The sequence below is a fragment of the Apus apus genome, chromosome 19 (genome assembly GCF_020740795.1).
Source record: "Apus apus isolate bApuApu2 chromosome 19, bApuApu2.pri.cur, whole genome shotgun sequence".
Taxonomy (NCBI): Eukaryota; Metazoa; Chordata; class Aves; order Apodiformes; family Apodidae; genus Apus; species Apus apus.
The window spans coordinates 10,819,525-10,837,126 of NC_067300.1; the positions used below are offsets into that span (position 1 = coordinate 10,819,525).

Here is a 17,602-nt window from a genome sequence, read left to right on the forward strand (position 1 = left end):
GCAACCTTCTCTCCGTGTGTTGGTGGGATATCTCATGGCCAGGCATGGCTGTACAGGGCTGTGTGTGGGGAGGGGGTTTGGCCATGGTGCAGGGAGCAGGGCACTGCACGCCGGGGGCTCTTGGCCACAGGGACCACCAAGGCCTGCATGAAAAATCCCCTAAGATAATTGCCCGTAAATGTTGTCGCTTGTCAGCTCACTTGAAAAGCACACTCAGAGTGGCTGTGGAAATTCCCAGCAGCACTTTGAACCAGATCCTGAGTCACTGATGCCTTGGATCACACCACAGCAGTGACCATAGTGTCCCAGTCCTGCCACGGTGTCCCAGGCAAAGGCAGGTGTTGCTCCTGGAGAGACACTCATGGGCACCTGGTGTGTGACAGGGCCAAGGGACACCAGGCAGGACATCCCGCCTGCCTGTGGGGACCCAGGAGGAGGGGGTGGCACCGACATGGAGGGTGGGATAGACAAGTAAAAAGGACAAAGCCTGCCTTTTGAAATGAACTGCAAAATTTATTACAGTGGTTTGCTTCTGACAAGGAAGTTGGTAACCTCCTGCCTGGAAAGGAAGGGTGGGGAGTGGCAAAGGGGAGGGATGAGAAGGAGAAAAGGATATGAGAGACAGAGAGGGAGAGACACTTAAGGACACTTTTCATTTTCTGAAAATAAAACATCTTTTACCTCCCAAACCATTTTCTCCAGTTCTTTAAGTTCACAAAAGGAAGGTGAAACCAAACCACGGACTTCAGGAGGAAAATGCACAAACGTTGAAAAGCAGAGACAAACATGCTCTTCTGCATCTAACAATCTTCCATAACCCACACAGCTCTGGGCGCAGCGTCTGCAGCTCCTCAAGGCACCAGCTTTGCCAGCCCCCTCCAAGCCAGGGGCAAACACCCACCATGGAAAACAAACCTGAACCAACCCTGGCCATGCTGGAGGAGCCCCAGTGGATCTGGGGGCAACTAGTGGGAGGAGACGAGAGCATGGCTGAGACAGAGAGAGAGAGCAGCAGCACCAGCCCAGCATGTCCCAGCTCAGGGGGCTGTAGCCCCCCCAGTGCTGCCCAGCCACGTCTGTGAACCCATCCCACGGTGGGAGAGGAACTGACCGCTCTTTGCTTGTGGCTCCAACACAGTGTTTGCTGTCACCTGGAGACACTGCTGAGTGTGACAGGGAGGGTCTAGGGGCTCAGCATGAAGCACAGGACAATTCTTATTACTCCTTACTCATGTGCTTAGGCAGGTAAATGCAGGAGGGGGCTGCAAAGCTCCCCAGCTCCCCTGAGCCCATGCTGGTGTGGGAGCAGCTCTGGGCCTTGCAGCCTGGACCTGCTGCTGCTCCACACTTTCCTCCTGCCTGGCCAGCATCACCTGCTGGGGGAAGGGGACAGGGTCTGTCCCTGCCCCATTCTACCCCTTGGCTCTTCTCCAGGCACTGCCTGGACTTGGCTGATGGCTGGAGGGAGGCAGGACCTTTGCTGCCTGGGGCCATCATCCTGGGGCCACCCTGTCCTCATGCTTCAGAAATCAGCTCAGTTCATCGTGCCAGTGATGCCTGGCACTGTGACCTGCTGGGATCTCCAGCACCAGCAAATGCAGAGAAAACAAATCTCAGCTGCTGGCTCAGTTCTGCCTGTCCCTGTCCCCTTCCCCACCTGCCCTTGCTTGGCAGGGCAGTGATGGGACATAGAGCAGGCAGTAACACTGTGGAAAGCAGGGAGTGGGGACCCTGGCACATGCACCTTGGGGTGTCAGCACAGCTGTGGGGGCTGACACCTTCAGCCTTGGCATTCTCCTTGGCTTCTGCAGAAACCCTCTGTCTCCATGGTGGTGCCTGGGGGCACTCCCACCACCGCAAAACCCCAACCCAGGGGGTTCACCTCACCTCTCCCCTGCCCTGTGCACGGGGGGTCCTGAGATATAGGGCAGGGTTGGGGGAGGGAGGGCAGAGGTGCAGAAACAGCTGGTAGGGGCAGCAGGAGAGGAGCATGAATAGGAGAGAAGCCAGGACAGGCTTTACCCTTCCTTGGCACCACAGAGCCAGGCCAGGCAGAGACATGTCAAGCACCAGGTGTGCAGAGGAGCTGAGGGGCAGCCAAGCCCACAGCCTCACAGCCCTCAACTGTCCTTACTGCATATTAAAATAAACCATCTGGGACTTTTCCAATAGTACAGGTTAAATAGCATCATTGAGAAGGGTGGGGTGGAGAGGTGGCATGGCCCCCCAGCCCCAGGCACGCATCCTGTGCCGCTGGCAGCGCTGGGGCTGCGCCGGGTCTCTGCTGGTCACCGCACTTACGTCCGCTTGGCGTGCAGCATCTCGATGAGGAGGTTGTTGCAGGGCACCTCCCCGCTCAGGTGCTTGTGGTACAGGTACTCCTCTGCCTGCATGCTCAGCGCCCGGACCTCCGCCAGCCGCAGCAGCAGCTGCCGAAACTTGTCGGCAGAGTGGGGGTAGTGGCAGAGCGTGTACTCCAGCAGGGCCGCGTTGGCCTTCTCCTGAGCGTCCTTAGCCAGCGTGTGGTTCTCCAGGTACTTCACATCTGCAAGGGGGGGGACAGGATGGTGAAATGGTGCCAAACCCACGTGTCTGCCCCACCCATACCATTTTGTGCCAGGAGGAACCGTTGCTCCCGCTCAACACCCATCGTGCACAAGAACACAGTGCAGAACAGGTCCTGCACCCCATCCCTGCCTGGCCATGGCCTCCCCATCCCTATCCCAAGGCCTCCCCCAGTGCTGAACATGGATGTCCAAACCCCCCCTGGCAGCAGGAGGGCCCATGACCCCTCTGCTCTCACCACCCAGAAATCTGCAAAGCTGAAACTTGTTACCAGCTGTGCCCACGCGCAGGGAGCTGCTGCCATCAGCTCTGCTCAATTCCTGAAGGTCGAGGAAGTGGCTGAATTAATTCCCTGATAAACCTCATCTTTCCAATGTGGCAACAGGGCTCACCAGCCTGGAAACCCAAATCCCCTGTCTCGCCAGGGCCACGACAGCTCCCCCGCAATCCGGCTGCCCCGGTACCGGCACTGCCGGCTCCGCTGCCCACCACCGGCAGGCACTGAGATGTGGACAAGTCCAGGTCTGCTCTGGCAGCCCGGGCTGGGAACAAGGAAACCTAGGCACAGGCCTGGCCAGGGCGGTCAGGTGTTCAGGTCTTTCCGGCTTTCACCCCAAAAAAGAAGGGAAACAAACACGGCTTAGACCCAGAGGGATCCCTGCTGCAGCCGAAGGGCTGAGCTACTGCTGGAGGGCAAAACGCGATGCGGGTGCTGGAGGTGGCTGAGCAGGAGGGAGCGGATGGGACTCCGGGATGTCCACGGCTCCCAGTGCTGCTCCAGCCCAGCAAAGCTGGGAGCCCCCAGCCCATGCTCAGGCAGAGCCCAGGGAGCAGAGGTGCAGCCAGGGGGTCTGCAGGACTGCTGGGGAGCAGAGGCACAGGTGGGGGTGCTGCAGGACCCCCAGGGAGCCACAGCCTCCAGCATGCCCATGGCAGCAGTGCCAAGCTGCACTTTATCAGATCACCCTTCCCTTTTCACTCCTGAGGCACATTTGCTCCTTCTGTGGCCATCTCCCTTCTCCCTGGGTTGTTGTTATGAAATCTCTTTATCTGCATAGGGTTATTGTCCATGTCATTAAAAAAATAAAAAGAAGTTATATTGATAAATGTCAAATCTATCCCCTGAGTTGGCTCAACAATAGCTAGTTCTACTCGATGAACTCACCTGGTTCGCTGAAAGACCCTATTCACTGTTTAATTGAATATTTGAATAATGTTTTCATTCCTGCAAGGAATAAAGAGTGTTGTCCAAATAACATTGACTCACTTCATTTAGAGACACTGCAGCAGTTGCAAAGACTGTCCTGTGACAAAGCCTCCCATCACACATACAGATATGCCTGGGATTATTTCTATGCCCTCAAGTGTTCTTCCTATTCACAGCTCCTTTTGTTTGGGAGAAGCTGCTGATAAATTGCAAACGCTTAAGGGAATGTGGGCTATAAAAGCCTCTCTTCCTCCCCTCCCCAAGAGTAGCTGCTTCATGAATGTAAGTCATGAAATCGAATGATAGGTCAATCCATTAAGGCTCTATTAAGCCCTTCTGTAGAACAAAGCTAACCTGTGCCGTCCTCATAAATATTGCTATTTTGAGAAGCCCTAATTTTAATTAAATCTCTTTACCTGCTCAGGAGAGAAATCTATTTAGAACTCAAATGGCAGCTCTTGTGAGCGGGGCTTGGCTTTGATTGTGCTGTGGCAGAGTGGTAAATGTGGAAACTCTCTTGTTAAAGGCAATTACATCCTGCACATAATACACAATCCCATCCTCTACAGCTGAGCCTGCGAAGGGCAAATTACTCCAAGTGAGCTCTGCAATATGGAGAAAAAAAGTTGGATTTGGGATAAAATTACGTATGGGGAAAAACACTGATTCGATTCCATGCCCTTCCTGAAAGCCACTGCTGCGGGGATGCGGAACGGCAGCCACGCTGGGTGCAGCAGCCGCGGCTGTTGGAGCTGACTGTGCTCTGGGCAGAAGCCTGGGAAGGTCCCAGATCACGGCATGAGCCCCACTGGGACCTTTATTTCCCAGCCTGGGCACTGTTTGTACCACACCTTATCACTGTTTGAACAGCGAATGATCATATCCCATTGCTCTGGATTTCAAAACAGCTTTAGAGGAAAAGAAAGCTGTGGGAGGAGATGCCACAGGTGCAGGACAGGCCGGCAGGGCAGCTCGGGCACCCCAAGATACCCTGCCTGCTATCAGGGACACATCCACAGCAAACCACAGACAAACCAGTGGGTCCCTCAGACCATGCTGGCCCTGACCCTGGCCCCTGGGATGGGGAGAGGATTCCCACCGGCCACAGCATGTCAGTGCTCCACTTCACCCATTAACCCAGAGGTGGTGTCACCTTTGGAGCAGGCTGGCCCCACAGCAATGGAGACACAGTGAGGCAAACTCCCTGTCAAGCACCAAAGTACCAAAATACACCGCAGTGTCTGTTCAGCACAGAGTGCAGCTCACGGCTGGCTGCGCTTGGCATCGAGTCCCTGGATGGGACCCATGGAGCACAAACACAAGTGCAGACTGAGGACAAGGACAAGGATGGGGAAGGGGATGGGTTGGGCTGGGGATGGAGACAGGGACACCCTGAGCTCAGCATGAGGCACTGTAGAGACCGAAGCACAAATTTCCCTGGGGAAATACTGGTTCCTGCCCTGTCTAGGCACATGTAATTAGCAGCGGCCGTGGAGGTGTGTGAGGTGAATCAGCCGCAGCGGCAGAGGTGTGAGCAGGGAGCCGGGGAGCCAGCTGAGCCCCTTGCAGGCCCCGCTGCCCGGAGGTGAGACCTCCCGCTGGAGGGGAAGGTGTCAACACGGGTAACGAAGGAGGCTGGGCACAGGAGTGGGGCAGGAGCAGACGGAGCTGTGCAGCCCAGGGACGTGGCGGGCTCTGGCAGCAGCACCCGCAGCTCCCGTGTATTTTGTCTGGGGGAGGCAGGACGGTGTGAACCCGCCGCCTCGGCCCGACCGCAGGCTCCGGGGCTGAGCCTAATCAGGAGCGGTGCGCAGCCCCTGCCCTGGCACGGGCCCTCTGACGCAAATCCCGGGAGATAGGGACAGCCCCGGCCCCCGCCTCTGCCAACGCGCCTGTTTTGCCGCGGCCGTATCAGCCGGTTGTTTCCCTGCCCGGTGCAACGGGCAAGTGACCAAAACAGGCTCCGCTCAGCCAGGGGGTTGGCACAGCCCCCCGTGGCCGGGGGCAGTGCCCGGCCCCGTGCTGGGAGACATTTTGCACGTTTTGGCAGGTCCAGCCCTCACTCATCAAAAGTCCTTTTGTCACCCATCGGCACAGCAGCCGGCACGGCCAGACCCTCCTCGTGCTCCCTCCAGCCACGCTCCCACCCCCGAGACCCCACAGCAGCACAGCCCTGACCACCCGGCATGGCCACCCCTCAGCCAGTGCCCCGCGGTGACGCTCACCGAGGCTGAAGAGGATGAGGAACTTGAGGCAGACGAACTCCTGCCGGTCCACCTGGAGTGAGTGCAAGTGCAGGACCAGCTCCTGCGCGCGCAGCACCAGCGTGTTCAGGATGGAGCCGGCCTGGGCCGTGATGGTCGACATGTCCACCTGTGGGGACAGGGACAGCATCAGGCACTGCAGCCACAGCCCCCCGGGTCCCTGCAGGGCAGGAGCTGGGCACCAGCCCACAGCCCTGAACAAGGAAGAGGGGCAGCAAAGCAAAGGCTGGTGGGTGAAACAGGAACCCTGTTTCTCCAGTGCCACTTAAATCAGAGGGGCCCTTTGCAGAGCACTGGCACTGCTGGTGTCTCCAAAACCCACCCCCCAGGGAGGGAAGGAGCCCCTTCTCACAGCCCATCTCTGCAAATACAGGTGCAGCAGTTTATCTTTCCAGGAGAAACATCTGTCTCCAGAAGTGAGAATTGGATGCTGGGTCAGGACAGGATGGGAGAAAATGGGATAGGACCTTGTGGGCGTTGCTCACCTCCTGGCCGGTGACGAGCAGCACGCTGTGGTCCTTGCCGTGCTGCAGCTGCCGGTAGACATGGTCGAACACCAGCAGCTCACTCCAACAGTTTTGCAGCAGCTTCATCTGGTCGCCCACCTGAAACACAGCCAGAGCCACACTGCTGACACCCAGCACAGCACAGTATGGGGTTTTCCACCAAACTGGCATCATGGTCAAAATATAACTTATTTTCACTGCTCAAGCACCCAGAAGTAGAGCAGTGAGTCCAGTCACCAGCACCGTTAGATGAAGCAGAGCCGTGCCAGGCCCCACGCCTGGATGTGGGGATGCTGCTGGCCTGGCATGCTGCTCAGCTGCCCTCTTCACTGCCTGCTGAGAGCCACCCTGGGTCAGTGGCTTCATCCCCTCATTGCTGCTTTCTGTGGGATCCCAACTCCTCTCTGCAAAGAGCTGAACCCCAGCCCTGCCCAGAGCCCCCCTCTCCTGCACAGCTGGTGCAGGGAAAGGGCTGGGGTTATCCGTAATGCTTCCCAGCAGAGCACCTTCAGCGCTAGCAGAAGAGCTCTGCAGTGCCATTGTGCTTGCTGCCTTTAATAGAAGGAAGACAGATGCAGTATTGCAGGCCTGGATAATGCTCTCGATTTGCTGAAGAGGCTGCAATAAACCAGTACTGGGAGATTGCAAAAGGAATGGAAGTCAGATGAGAAAGAGCTTTATGGCCTCACAGCCCGGCACTCTCCATGAGCCGCTGGGATTTGTTTCTCAGGTGCGGCGGGTGGGCAGCCCAGAGCAGCGCAGGGAGGGAGCTGCGGCTGCCGGGGCTGCCTGAGGTGTGAAACCTGCCTGCAGGGGGGAGCAGGGGGTGCAAGGGGGAGCTGGAGGTGCAGGGGGGCTGCCAAGGCAGAGGAGTCCTGGTACATGGCCCAACTGTACAGATTGTGAGGTTCCTGTTCAGCTGCTAAACAAAGAACTGGGGGAAAGCTCATTCTGCATCAAAACAAAATAGAGATTTTCTGCATTCCTGGTGACCTCCGGCCAAGCAAGGGGCTGGCTGCAGCCATGGCCAGCCCTGGCCGGGAGCTGGGCCCCCGAGCAGCAGCATGTGGCCGGCCCAGCCAGCGCTCAGCTCCTCCACCCAGGCTGAGTTGTTTTGGAAGCTCCTTCCTGCCCCTCATTCCTGAGCGGGATGAGCTCCGGAAGGGACAGACTGAAGGGTTTGCTTGGAAACTGTTTTAAAAAATTCAGCTTTTCCAAAAGGAAGCATTTTGACAATTGTCAGATTTTTTTTCTTCCTTTAAAAATGACTCATCAGCTTCTCCCAAAGCAACAGGCAGGCTCAGCTCCCTCAGCCAAGCACCACCCCACATCCCAGCAGTGGCACATTGTGCCATCCTGCTCCAGCATGCCGGGGCCTTTCCCAGGAGCATCGCTGCGTGATCCTGCTCCAGTGCTGTGGCTTTGCTGAAGAGGGCTCCTGGTGGAGACCACCTTCCTGTGCCCAGCAGCAGCCTGGCCTCCCAGGAGGGGGGCAGAGCAGAGGGCTGCTCACAGGCAGCCACTCTGCATCCATCAGGCCCTTCCAGCAAGGTGGCATGCACCCACTCTTGCCTTTAAAAGTTAGGCAAAGGATCTTCCTCTTTTAATGTCAAGGCTTTCCAGCAGAGTGCTTTATCAAGGACCTGATGCAAGCCATCTTTAAGAGGCAATTTAAAAAAAAAAAAAACACAACACAACAACCACCATTTAACCCATTCGCAGAACCACCACCAGCTACCAAAAGTGCCTTGCTGTTGGCTGTGACCCACAAAACAATCCCTTTCCCTGCAGCCAAGGCTTGGATGAAGGGTGGGGGGAGGCAGAGTGTGTGCAGGCACAGGCTGCAGGACCCACATGCAGATGCACCACGTGAGTCTTAAATCTCCTGCAACCTTCCCTGTGGGTCCACAGCCACAAGGGGATGAAGCCCTTGAGGGTGTTTGGGTTCCAAAATTGTGCCCAGGCTACCCTAGGGCCTCAGCATCCCAGAGCCAAACCCCCACAGGGGTGGCACAGCCCTCCTGATCCCTGCACAGCTGCTCCAGGGTACCACCATCACCTCTGCAGAGTTAGGACACGGTGACCCACCAGGAACCTCACTTTGCTCAGGCACCCTGAGTGGGTCCAACGACACCTGTCCCCAGCCTCTCTCCATGTAGCTTCAACACCCATGAACACGAGGCACTTGGATGCCCCTGACCTGCCTTCACCCCAGGGATGGTGTCCAGGCCTTCTCCCAGAGCCCTGGTGCAGGATTTGCCCTGCAGCTCTCACACAGGTGCAGAGCACACACCAGTGCCCTGAGCCCTGACAATTAATGGGTAGGAGCAAGACCTGTCTCCTTGGCACTGAGAAGTGTGACAGTGGATTCATGTCCAGCAGCCACCGCAATGAAAACCCCGCACAGGACTGAGGTGTTAATGCTCAGTGCAGGTCCCCACCCCCCTGCCCAGATGCCACTGTGATGGGCATCTTAAAGCAAAAAAACATCAAGGCCAGTGTGTCAGGGCCAGGATCACATCTCCCTGCTGGCAGAGCACACTGCTCTGGCCCAGGATGCTGCTTTTTGCAGGTGCTTGCCAGCAGCAAGGCTGTGTGGGCATCGTGGCTCTGGGTGTGTCCCCTGGGAGCCAGGGCAGGGCTGTGCCAGCGGGGTGCCAGCAGACAGGGAGAGCCATCACATTTCCCCCAGTGCAAAGGATGCTAAATATTGCTGCACATCCACCACCAGAAGAAGAGTTTAAATCTGCCAAAAACTCTCTGGCTGTTGGCCAGGAGATGGGGTCAAGCTGACCCATGCATGCTAAAGCGAGTGACTGCAACTGGGCCTTGCCGTGGCTCCGAGGTCTCCAAGGAGAAGTGAGGGAGAGCAGCCCAGCAGGCAGAGCCACCACCCCACAGGAACCCCTCAGCCAGGGGGACAGTGCTGCCTTCAGCATTCATCTCTGCCACTGGGGCTTGCCTGTGGTTGGGAGGGTGGTTTGCCCAGGCCCCATAGCAAGGAGGAGCTGAGGTGGGGACCAGCATCACCCCAGCTCTCCATGGCCACGCCGTGCCCCTCCACCAGCTGCAGAGACTCGCCACACACCCAGCCCAGCCCGGCCTTCGGGCTGAAACCACGGCAATTTGTTTAACATTCCTGGCTGCTCAGCCCAATCTAAAGGTCACTGCACCCCTGTGTGCACAATATTTATATGTACATATGGCAGTAACCCCTATATAAACCAGGCAGTGCAAGATGCACGTATATAAACCAAAACCAGACACAGTGTTAGTGTGCAAGGGTGTGCACATCCATGCACATTTCTCTGTCTCTTTCCATATATATAGATAAAAATTACATTCAAAAGGACAAAGTTGCCTGAGACTCACGACCCAACAAAATATATTTCACCTCCAGCCCATATTTTTCTTCCTGAAGAGATGCTGCAAATCTTCCCTCAGGCCTGACACATCTCATCTAGACTCAGTTAAAGTTGGTATTTATGGGCGCCAGCTCTGACCTCTTCCCCCTCCGCCCGCGCGGCCTCGCGCCGCGGCCGCCCGGCCAGGCCTCGATAAACAAGCGGGCCCCAAATCCCCCTCTGCCGCGCGGCGCTATTAGTGCTGCCTGCGAAGGCCAGCGCAGTCCGTAATTCTCTGCCTGCTGACACCAGATGAGCGCCGCGACATCAGTCTCCCCGGTGGATTGGCATGGGGACCCTCGTTTGTCAGTGGCAGACTGACAGAATTACTGGCCCTTAAATGAAACGATATATCTGGGAAGTTAAATCTGTTTTCAATCTGACCGCCCCGCGCCTGTGGGCAGACATGGAGTGCGAGCCGATGTCAAGAGGCCATTAGCCCATCTCCCCCCTCTTTCCCTGGTGCAGCGCTGGAGCTGGGGGGGGTCTCTCCAAGGGACCCCACCCCAGCCCCTCTGCCAGGAGTAGATGGCAAAGTGCCCAGTCTGCTGCCACCTCTCACCAGGATGCTGGTGTTGGAATGGGAATGGGAACAAGACCTACCAGATCCAGGGGGAACCTGCTCCCGCTCTCCCTGGGCAGGGAGCAAAGGGTAGTCCCAGCCAGTGAGCTGGTGTGTTCCTGTGTCCATGAAGGATCCTGCCCCTGCTCCAGGCTCCCTGCAAGGCCTGGGCAGAAGGCAGCTGTCTGCAGAACAGCCCTGCAGCAGCTTGGGCAGGGACACTGTGCATGCCCTGGAGCCACGTCCCAGCACAATTCCCTTCCAGCCTGCATCCCTGCATCAGCGTCAGCCAACAGACCTTCCCCAGCTGGGGATGGAGACCCCTCCCAGGGGATGGAGAGGGCTGCTCTGAGGAGCCCTGAGCTCCCAGCAGGGCCATCCTGGCCACTGATCTCTGCGCTCTGAGCCTGTGCTAGCGGGCTCTCGGGTGAAGCCATCAACTCGGCGCTGGAAGGAGCTCATTTGCTGCCCCAGCACCTGTTTGTGCCGGCAGGAGCTAGAAGGGGATTTCAGGAGCTCCAGACCTACTCCTGCTTCCCAACAGCTTCCCTCCATGTGCCCAAAGGAAAGCCACCACCCACGCCAGGGCAGACATGCCATGCTGGGTGGGCAGCAGGCAGCCCTGGCATCATCGCTGGGGGGAACACAGGCAGAGGGGCCCAGCACCACAGCCCCGTGCTGGGGGCTCAGAGGGAGCCAAGGCCAGTGACAGCCACGATTTCTCACGCTCCCTCTGGAGTCAGGGCAGGATGTGGGGCACCGTGGTCCCCAGCCCTGCAAGACTAGAAATCTGCCCTTTGCTCACCACATGGATGAAGGAGAAAGGCACAAGGATGATGGGTGGGGATGCTCAACCAGAGCTCCCTTCCATGGGGCACCATGTCGCATGTTCTGGGCATGGCAGGGGACATTCCCACTCCTGGCAGGACTCTGGTGGTAGCCCTGCCCAGGTGAGGCCTCTGGCCCTGCATCCCCCCTGGAGCCCCGTGGGAAGAGGAGCCCCTGCTGACACGGATTCACACGGAAACAGCCTATTTTGGTGGCACAATCAGGCTGACAATGGAGTTACAAGGCTATGCAGCAATGTGGCCGGGAGCTGAATTTACACTGTTTACAATATCTCCTGCAAAACAACAGCCACCCTGTTCCCAAAATCCAGGCTGGACACTGATATGATTGAAATGAGCCCAACCCACCCCCACAATGCCATTTCCTGACACTGTTCTGGTAGCCAGGGGGGCTATTTTGAGCCACGAGGCTCTGCCACGCTCAGCCCCATGGCACCCTGTGAGGTGGGCACAGGGAAGAGCTGGGCTCTGTTCTGGGCCAGGGTCCCCACAACACCGCAGGAAGAAGGTGCTTTTGGCCAGAGCTGGGTTGCACAGCCCTGTGCTCAGAGCACAGGAAGGCACCCAGCTCTCCCAACTACTCTGGGGTGTGACTCTCTGGCTTTTGACCATGTTGCAAAATTTTCTCTCCCATCTTTGCACCAGTTTGGGATCTTAGGTCAGACCAGGACACAAACAAAATGTCTGAAAGCTCGGCAAGATTTGCAGAATGGCAGAGGCTACCCTAGGCCTGCTAATCCACTCCTTGGCCCCAGTAGGTTTTTTTGGGGTTTTCCTAGATGGAATGGCCTGGCAAAACAGGGGCCAGCACCATGTCTCCCAGCTGTGCAGCAGAAGTGGCTCTGAAGAAGGTTTGATGGTGTCCCCTCCCCGGCCAGTCCTGCCCGGCTGCCTGGTGCTAACAGGCACCCACCTGACAGCATCGATTTTCCTCCAGAAGGTGGAGGACAGAATTGTCTCACCTATAATTCCTCAACATTACATTTTTCAATTATATCTTGAGCTTGACACCACAGTCACTCTGCCGGCGATTGCCTCCACACCTGCCCCCGCCGTGATGAATCTGAAATCATTAGCCCCACGGTGACCGCGGGAATCGCTCTGGCGGTGCAGCCAGGGGCTCTAGTGCTGTTGTGCAGGGAACCAGGAATGGCATGGAGATACACCAGCAGGTCTGCAGTGCTGGCAGCCCCATGCTCATGCCCGTGGGCATTGCCCCACCCTCACAGCGTCTTAGCCCCAGTACTGCCCATTTCATCATTCTGTCCTCACAGTACTGCAGCCCCAATCCCGCCTGTCTACCGCTGCCCACCCATCTTCTACCCCTACCCAGACTCCTACCTCCAGTTCCTTGAAGAAGATGCAGCTCCGTGCCCACTCCACGATGGCAAAGAGGGTCTGGTCAGCCATCTTGCACATGAGGCCAAAGGTGCTGAGCTTCTCATGCCGGCCTTTGCCTTGCTCTTGCTGCAGACAGGCCAGTATCCGCGCCTTCACCTGCGCCTCGTCAGGCTCCAGCTGCAGCAGCTTCAGGATGACCTCAGGGATGTCAGGGGGCGAGCTACTGGGGTAGGTCTCTGGGTACATGTAGGCGGGCACGGATTCGTGCACGTTTGTGTAGTGGTCTGGGTACTCGGACTTGATGGTGCGGTTGGGGAAGGAGGGGTAGTGGTAGCTGGCGAGCGGCACGTGGCTGGGCACAGTCATTCCCAGGGAGGGTGTCCCGTAGGGGCTGCGCTCGTAGTCGACGGGCGTCAGGGCAGCAGGGTTGGGCGGCAAGGTCTTGGCCATGGCGTGGATGCTGTGGATGGTGGAGGACAGGCTGTAGTCATTCTGCACCGGGGACATGATCTGAGGCACAGTCTCCAGCTTGAAGCCATTGGCACGGATCAGAGCTTTCTTCTGCTGCTTTAAGGCACGGTCCCTCTTGTACATGGGTCCAAACTTGTTCCTCCCTCCGCGCATCCGGTCGGCACGCACGGCTGGGGGCAGAGAGAACACAGAGGCTGCAGTGAAGGAGTGTAGAGGGAGACCAGAGCTTCCAGGGAGCATGGGAAAAATTATGGGGGGATTTGGGAGCCAAAGAGGGCTGGGGGGCACTGGGGAGACCTTCCCAGAAAGTCACTGCCAGGACTGTGCCACTCCCAGCCCAGCCAGGCACACCAGGTACATGGCATAGCAGGTTTGGGTGCCTGGCCCCAGCTCCTGCCTTGCTGGTGTCATCTTCAGAGCCTCTGGGAATGGCAGGAAAGGAAAAGACATTCAGCTTTAACCATGAAACGGTGGGGGATAAAGCAGCTTTGCAACTCTCATGGGTTAGAAGACAGTCAGTGAAGCCTGGGCCAAAAAGGGGGCTGAACATCCACTTTCATTTTTATTACCTCTGACTCCGGACCAAACCCGGGGATTCCCTTGTTTCTTCAGAGCCTGGGACCCCACAGCCCCCTGGGGACCCTGGGCCACCTGCATCCAGGCTGTACAGGCTTCTTTTCTGCCAGTCTCTGCCTCTCTTGCAGGCAGCACGGTGGCAGGTCCCATCAGACACACTGCACCCCACTGCATGGCTGCGCCAGCTTTCGGGCAGGCATTGACTACAGCCAAGGGACTCTGCCCAAGCCTCCCACTGCCGGAGTCACTCTGACGGCCCCAGCGCAGTCTCCAGGCTGTACCAAACCAGATGTTCCCTTTGAACCCCCAAAGAAACCCAAGAATGTGTCAGCATGCGGGGCAGCAGGTGCGTCTCTGCAGCCGGAGCTCATCCCTGCGCGCTGCCCCGCTGCTGCCCCAGCCCACCCTTGGAAGAGCCTCAGCCCACAGGAAGCTGGGAGCTGGACGGCAGGGTAGAGGGATGGAGAAGAGCTCACAGACTCAGCATCACAGGAAAAAAAAACAACCAAAACCTCTGCTGTTTTGCGTCCTTGCTGACAGCAGGCGGGTCTTGCTTTTGTGTGGCAGCTGTTACCTCGGCCGCTCTTTCTCCTACTTCTCCCGGGGCCGCTGGAAGAGCGAACAGCCCATCCGGAGAGCCAGGGCACCTCCCGGACTCTCCCAGGCAGGCTGGAAAGGCAGAAGCTTCGGCCGGGAGCAGCAGCATTTCCAGGGCGAGCAGGAATGTGCTCCCAGGGGAGCCGCCCCGCACTTCCTCCCTCATTCTTTATTCATGAAAACAGTATCTCGCCGGAGCTGGGGGGCCAGAGGCATCCTTCGAGGGGGGGGTGCTGCGACCCCCCCTCCTGAGAGCCTTCCCGCACGCTTCTGGGCAACAGACATCTGTCCCGGGGCAGTTCCTCCCTCCAAGGGGCATGGTCGCAGTCAGCACGTGTTTGTGCCCCTGCCAGGATCCCCCTCGGGCAGACCCCTCACCCAGCCCCGCCTGGTACCAGCAGGTCAGGCACCCCCAGCTGCACCCTCTGCCAAAAGCCCAAGTCTCACATCCACTCCAAGGGATGTGTTCCCACCACTGCTCAAGGCTGGGCCCAACAATGCCCAGGGAATCACATCCCAGCAGATCCCTGGCCCTGAGTGGAGGTGCACAGACAGGGACCTCACTGGCACTGCCTGTACCTCCCCACGGCCAGTTCCACAAACCCTCCACAGGCGATCGCTAGTGCACCTTCTTCTCCCCCCAGGCATGAACACAAAGAAAGAAGAGGCTTCTTAATTCCTTTCTGCTCCACTTTTCCTGCCATTTGTGCCTTACTTGGGATCAGGTACAACTTGCCGTTTGCTGCATCCCAGCTGGCTGCCAGGAAGGAGCACCTCAACCTCTGGAACAACAGGACCTCAGTAGAGCTGCCCAGAAAGTCCCTGCACATCTGGCATCCCCCCAACAAAACCTTCTTCCTGCAGCCCCTAAGCCACACGCCCACAGGCATGGGCACCCAGCCCACCCTGCAGCCCACTGCCCGCTGCCCTCACCCCCGCAGAGCCCTGGCTGTGTGGGTTCTCACCAGGCTCTGCCTCCCTTTGCCCACCTCTCTCTGCCTGGGCTGGGGCCCAGAGAGGGGGCCCAGAGAGGCCCCGGGTGTACCCAAATTATGCCCAGGGATGCTCTCCCTGGCCAGGCTTTGCTGCAGCATCCTTTCAGGCACTTCAGGAGGGTTTGTGCCAACACATTGTCCCCAGAATCAAACCTCTTGGGTTTGCTTTTTTCCCGTGGAGCTAGAGGTTCAGCTTTGAAGCGTCACCTCCAATTCCTTGCCCAAAACCACTGGGAACCAGGGAAGGATGGGCTTGGGTTTTTAGCACAAAAGCGACAGTCCCACAGGAATATCACCCTCGGCTGGGTGACCCCCCTGGCTGCAGGACTGCACTAAGGAGCAAACAGCAGGAAAATAAATAACCCCCTGACAGATACACTCATGGGCTACGGGACCAGACGAGCTCCACAGCGAGCAAGAGCTGGTGAAAACGGCAAAACTGAGACTGTGCCTGTTCCTCCCCGGGCAACCCAAGGACTGCCCCTGCCTGCCTGTGCCCGCAGTTCCCAGCCCCTTCCCAGCACCCAAATTCTCCTGCAGCACCAGTCAAAACCGCCAGAAAACACACAGATCAATTTAGGGCACCAGTAACTCCCGCCTATGCAGGAGAACGAAACTGGGATCTGTTTGGAGTCGGGGCTGGAAGCTGGCCCACGCCGGGAGTTTGCAGGGGCTGATTTTGCAGCTCGATGTTGTGTCTTACTCCTGCGCCTCCGCTCCCCGCCTCTCACCCGCTCCGGGAAGAGCGCGGCCGCTGTGCCAGCACACCCAGTACGCCCAGTACCTTCTGATTAACCCGCACCCTGCCCTCAGCTCCCGGCCGGTCCCAGCCAACCCTGCCAGGTGAGCGGTCTCAGACCGGCCGGTGCATCCAGCCGCTTTCATCCCCTGTAAATTGTAAACGATTTCAGGGGAGAAGGGGGGGGGGGGGGCGCCTGACCCTGGTGGGGGGGCTCCTTTCCACGTCTGCTTTTGTTTCGCAGGCGCTTCACAGCGCTCAGTGTCCCAAATGCATTTTGTCGGCCCGTGCAAAGCGTTGCAGAAACCACAACACAAGACTCGGGGATGCCGGGGCCCGACTCCGGCATCTCCATCGGGATCGACTTCCCTGAGCTGCGCGAGCCGGCAGCCGGGGGGGAGCTGGAATTTTGCTCCCCGGGAGTCAAACGAGAAATCTGTGATACTAAATGTCACCAAGGGGAAAAATACAATTTGTGGTGGGTCTGCAGCAGTTTTATCGCAAGCTTCATCATATTTAATGTTTTCCTTAAGTCTTGGCTTCTGGAATTATGTGCTTAAGGAAAACAATAATTTCAATGCTATTTCCCAACCGTTCTGCCAGCCAAGAAAATCCTGGAAAATTGGAACCGCAGCAGCCAAAACCCCCGGGAAAGCAAAACAAAAACAAAAAAAAAAAGGGAAAGCGGAAAGCGACGAGCAAAAACGAATTTTTTTTTAACTTGCAAGAGAAAAACGGAATCGAAGCAGCGGAGCGAATTACCGGCCCGGGGACTCGGCGGGGCGGGCGGCGGGGACAGCGCGACCGCCATCAGGGGCACCGCGCAGCCCCGCGCAGCCCCCAGCCCCGTCCGCGGAGCCCGGCCGTGCCCGCGGAGCTGCCCTACCTTCCAGGCGCATCCCCACGGTCAGGCACTTCTGGAAGCGGCAGTAGGGGCAGCGCTTGCGCTGGGTCTTGTCGATCTTGCAGTTCTGGCTCTCGGTGCAGGTGTAGTGCTTGTTGTTCTGCACCGTCCGCTTGAAGAAGCCCTGCGGTGGTGGCGGAGGAGATGGGGCGGTCACTGACACCGGCATCGGCTCCCCGGGCCCCCAGCACCGCTTCCGACGGTGGTTCCTGCCGCCCCCCGCCGCGGTCGGGGCTCCCGTCGTGGCCGCGCTCCCGTCCCATCGCCGAGCGCGAATCTGTCCCTAACGAAAACGGGCAAGCAGAGGCCCGCGGCCGGCCCCGCTGCCCTGGCCCCGGCAGAGCCCCCTCCTCGCTCCCCGCACAGCCCCGAGCCTCTCTTCCCCGTGCAGCGGTTCCCGCGCAGCTCCGGTTCCCGCACAGCCCTGGTCCCAGCAGGGCGCCCGGCCCCGCACAGCCCCCGGCCCCGCACAGCCCGGCCCCGCACAGCCCCGGCCGCTCCTACCTTGCAGCTCTCGCAGGTGAGCAGCCCGTAGTGGTACCCGGAGACCTTGTCCCCGCAGACCGGACAGAGCTCGTCCAGGTCCTCATCATAGGAATAGTCCATCCCCTCCAGCGGCCCTG

The 17,602-nt window shown here is 58.3% G+C and overlaps 1 protein-coding gene across 1 annotated transcript; it reads right to left on the minus strand.

The window, feature by feature from the left end:
- Positions 1-2,117: 2,117 nt before the first annotated feature.
- Positions 2,118-17,602, minus strand: NR5A1 (nuclear receptor subfamily 5 group A member 1). The gene is made up of 6 exons (XM_051637018.1): positions 17,484-17,602; positions 16,962-17,103; positions 12,698-13,338; positions 6,522-6,641; positions 5,998-6,145; positions 2,118-2,545 (listed from the first exon to the last, which is right to left on the minus strand). The coding sequence occupies exons 1-6, from the start codon at positions 17,583-17,585 to the stop codon at positions 2,298-2,300; spliced, it is 1,401 nt and encodes a 466-aa protein (XP_051492978.1). The 5' UTR covers positions 17,586-17,602; the 3' UTR covers positions 2,118-2,297.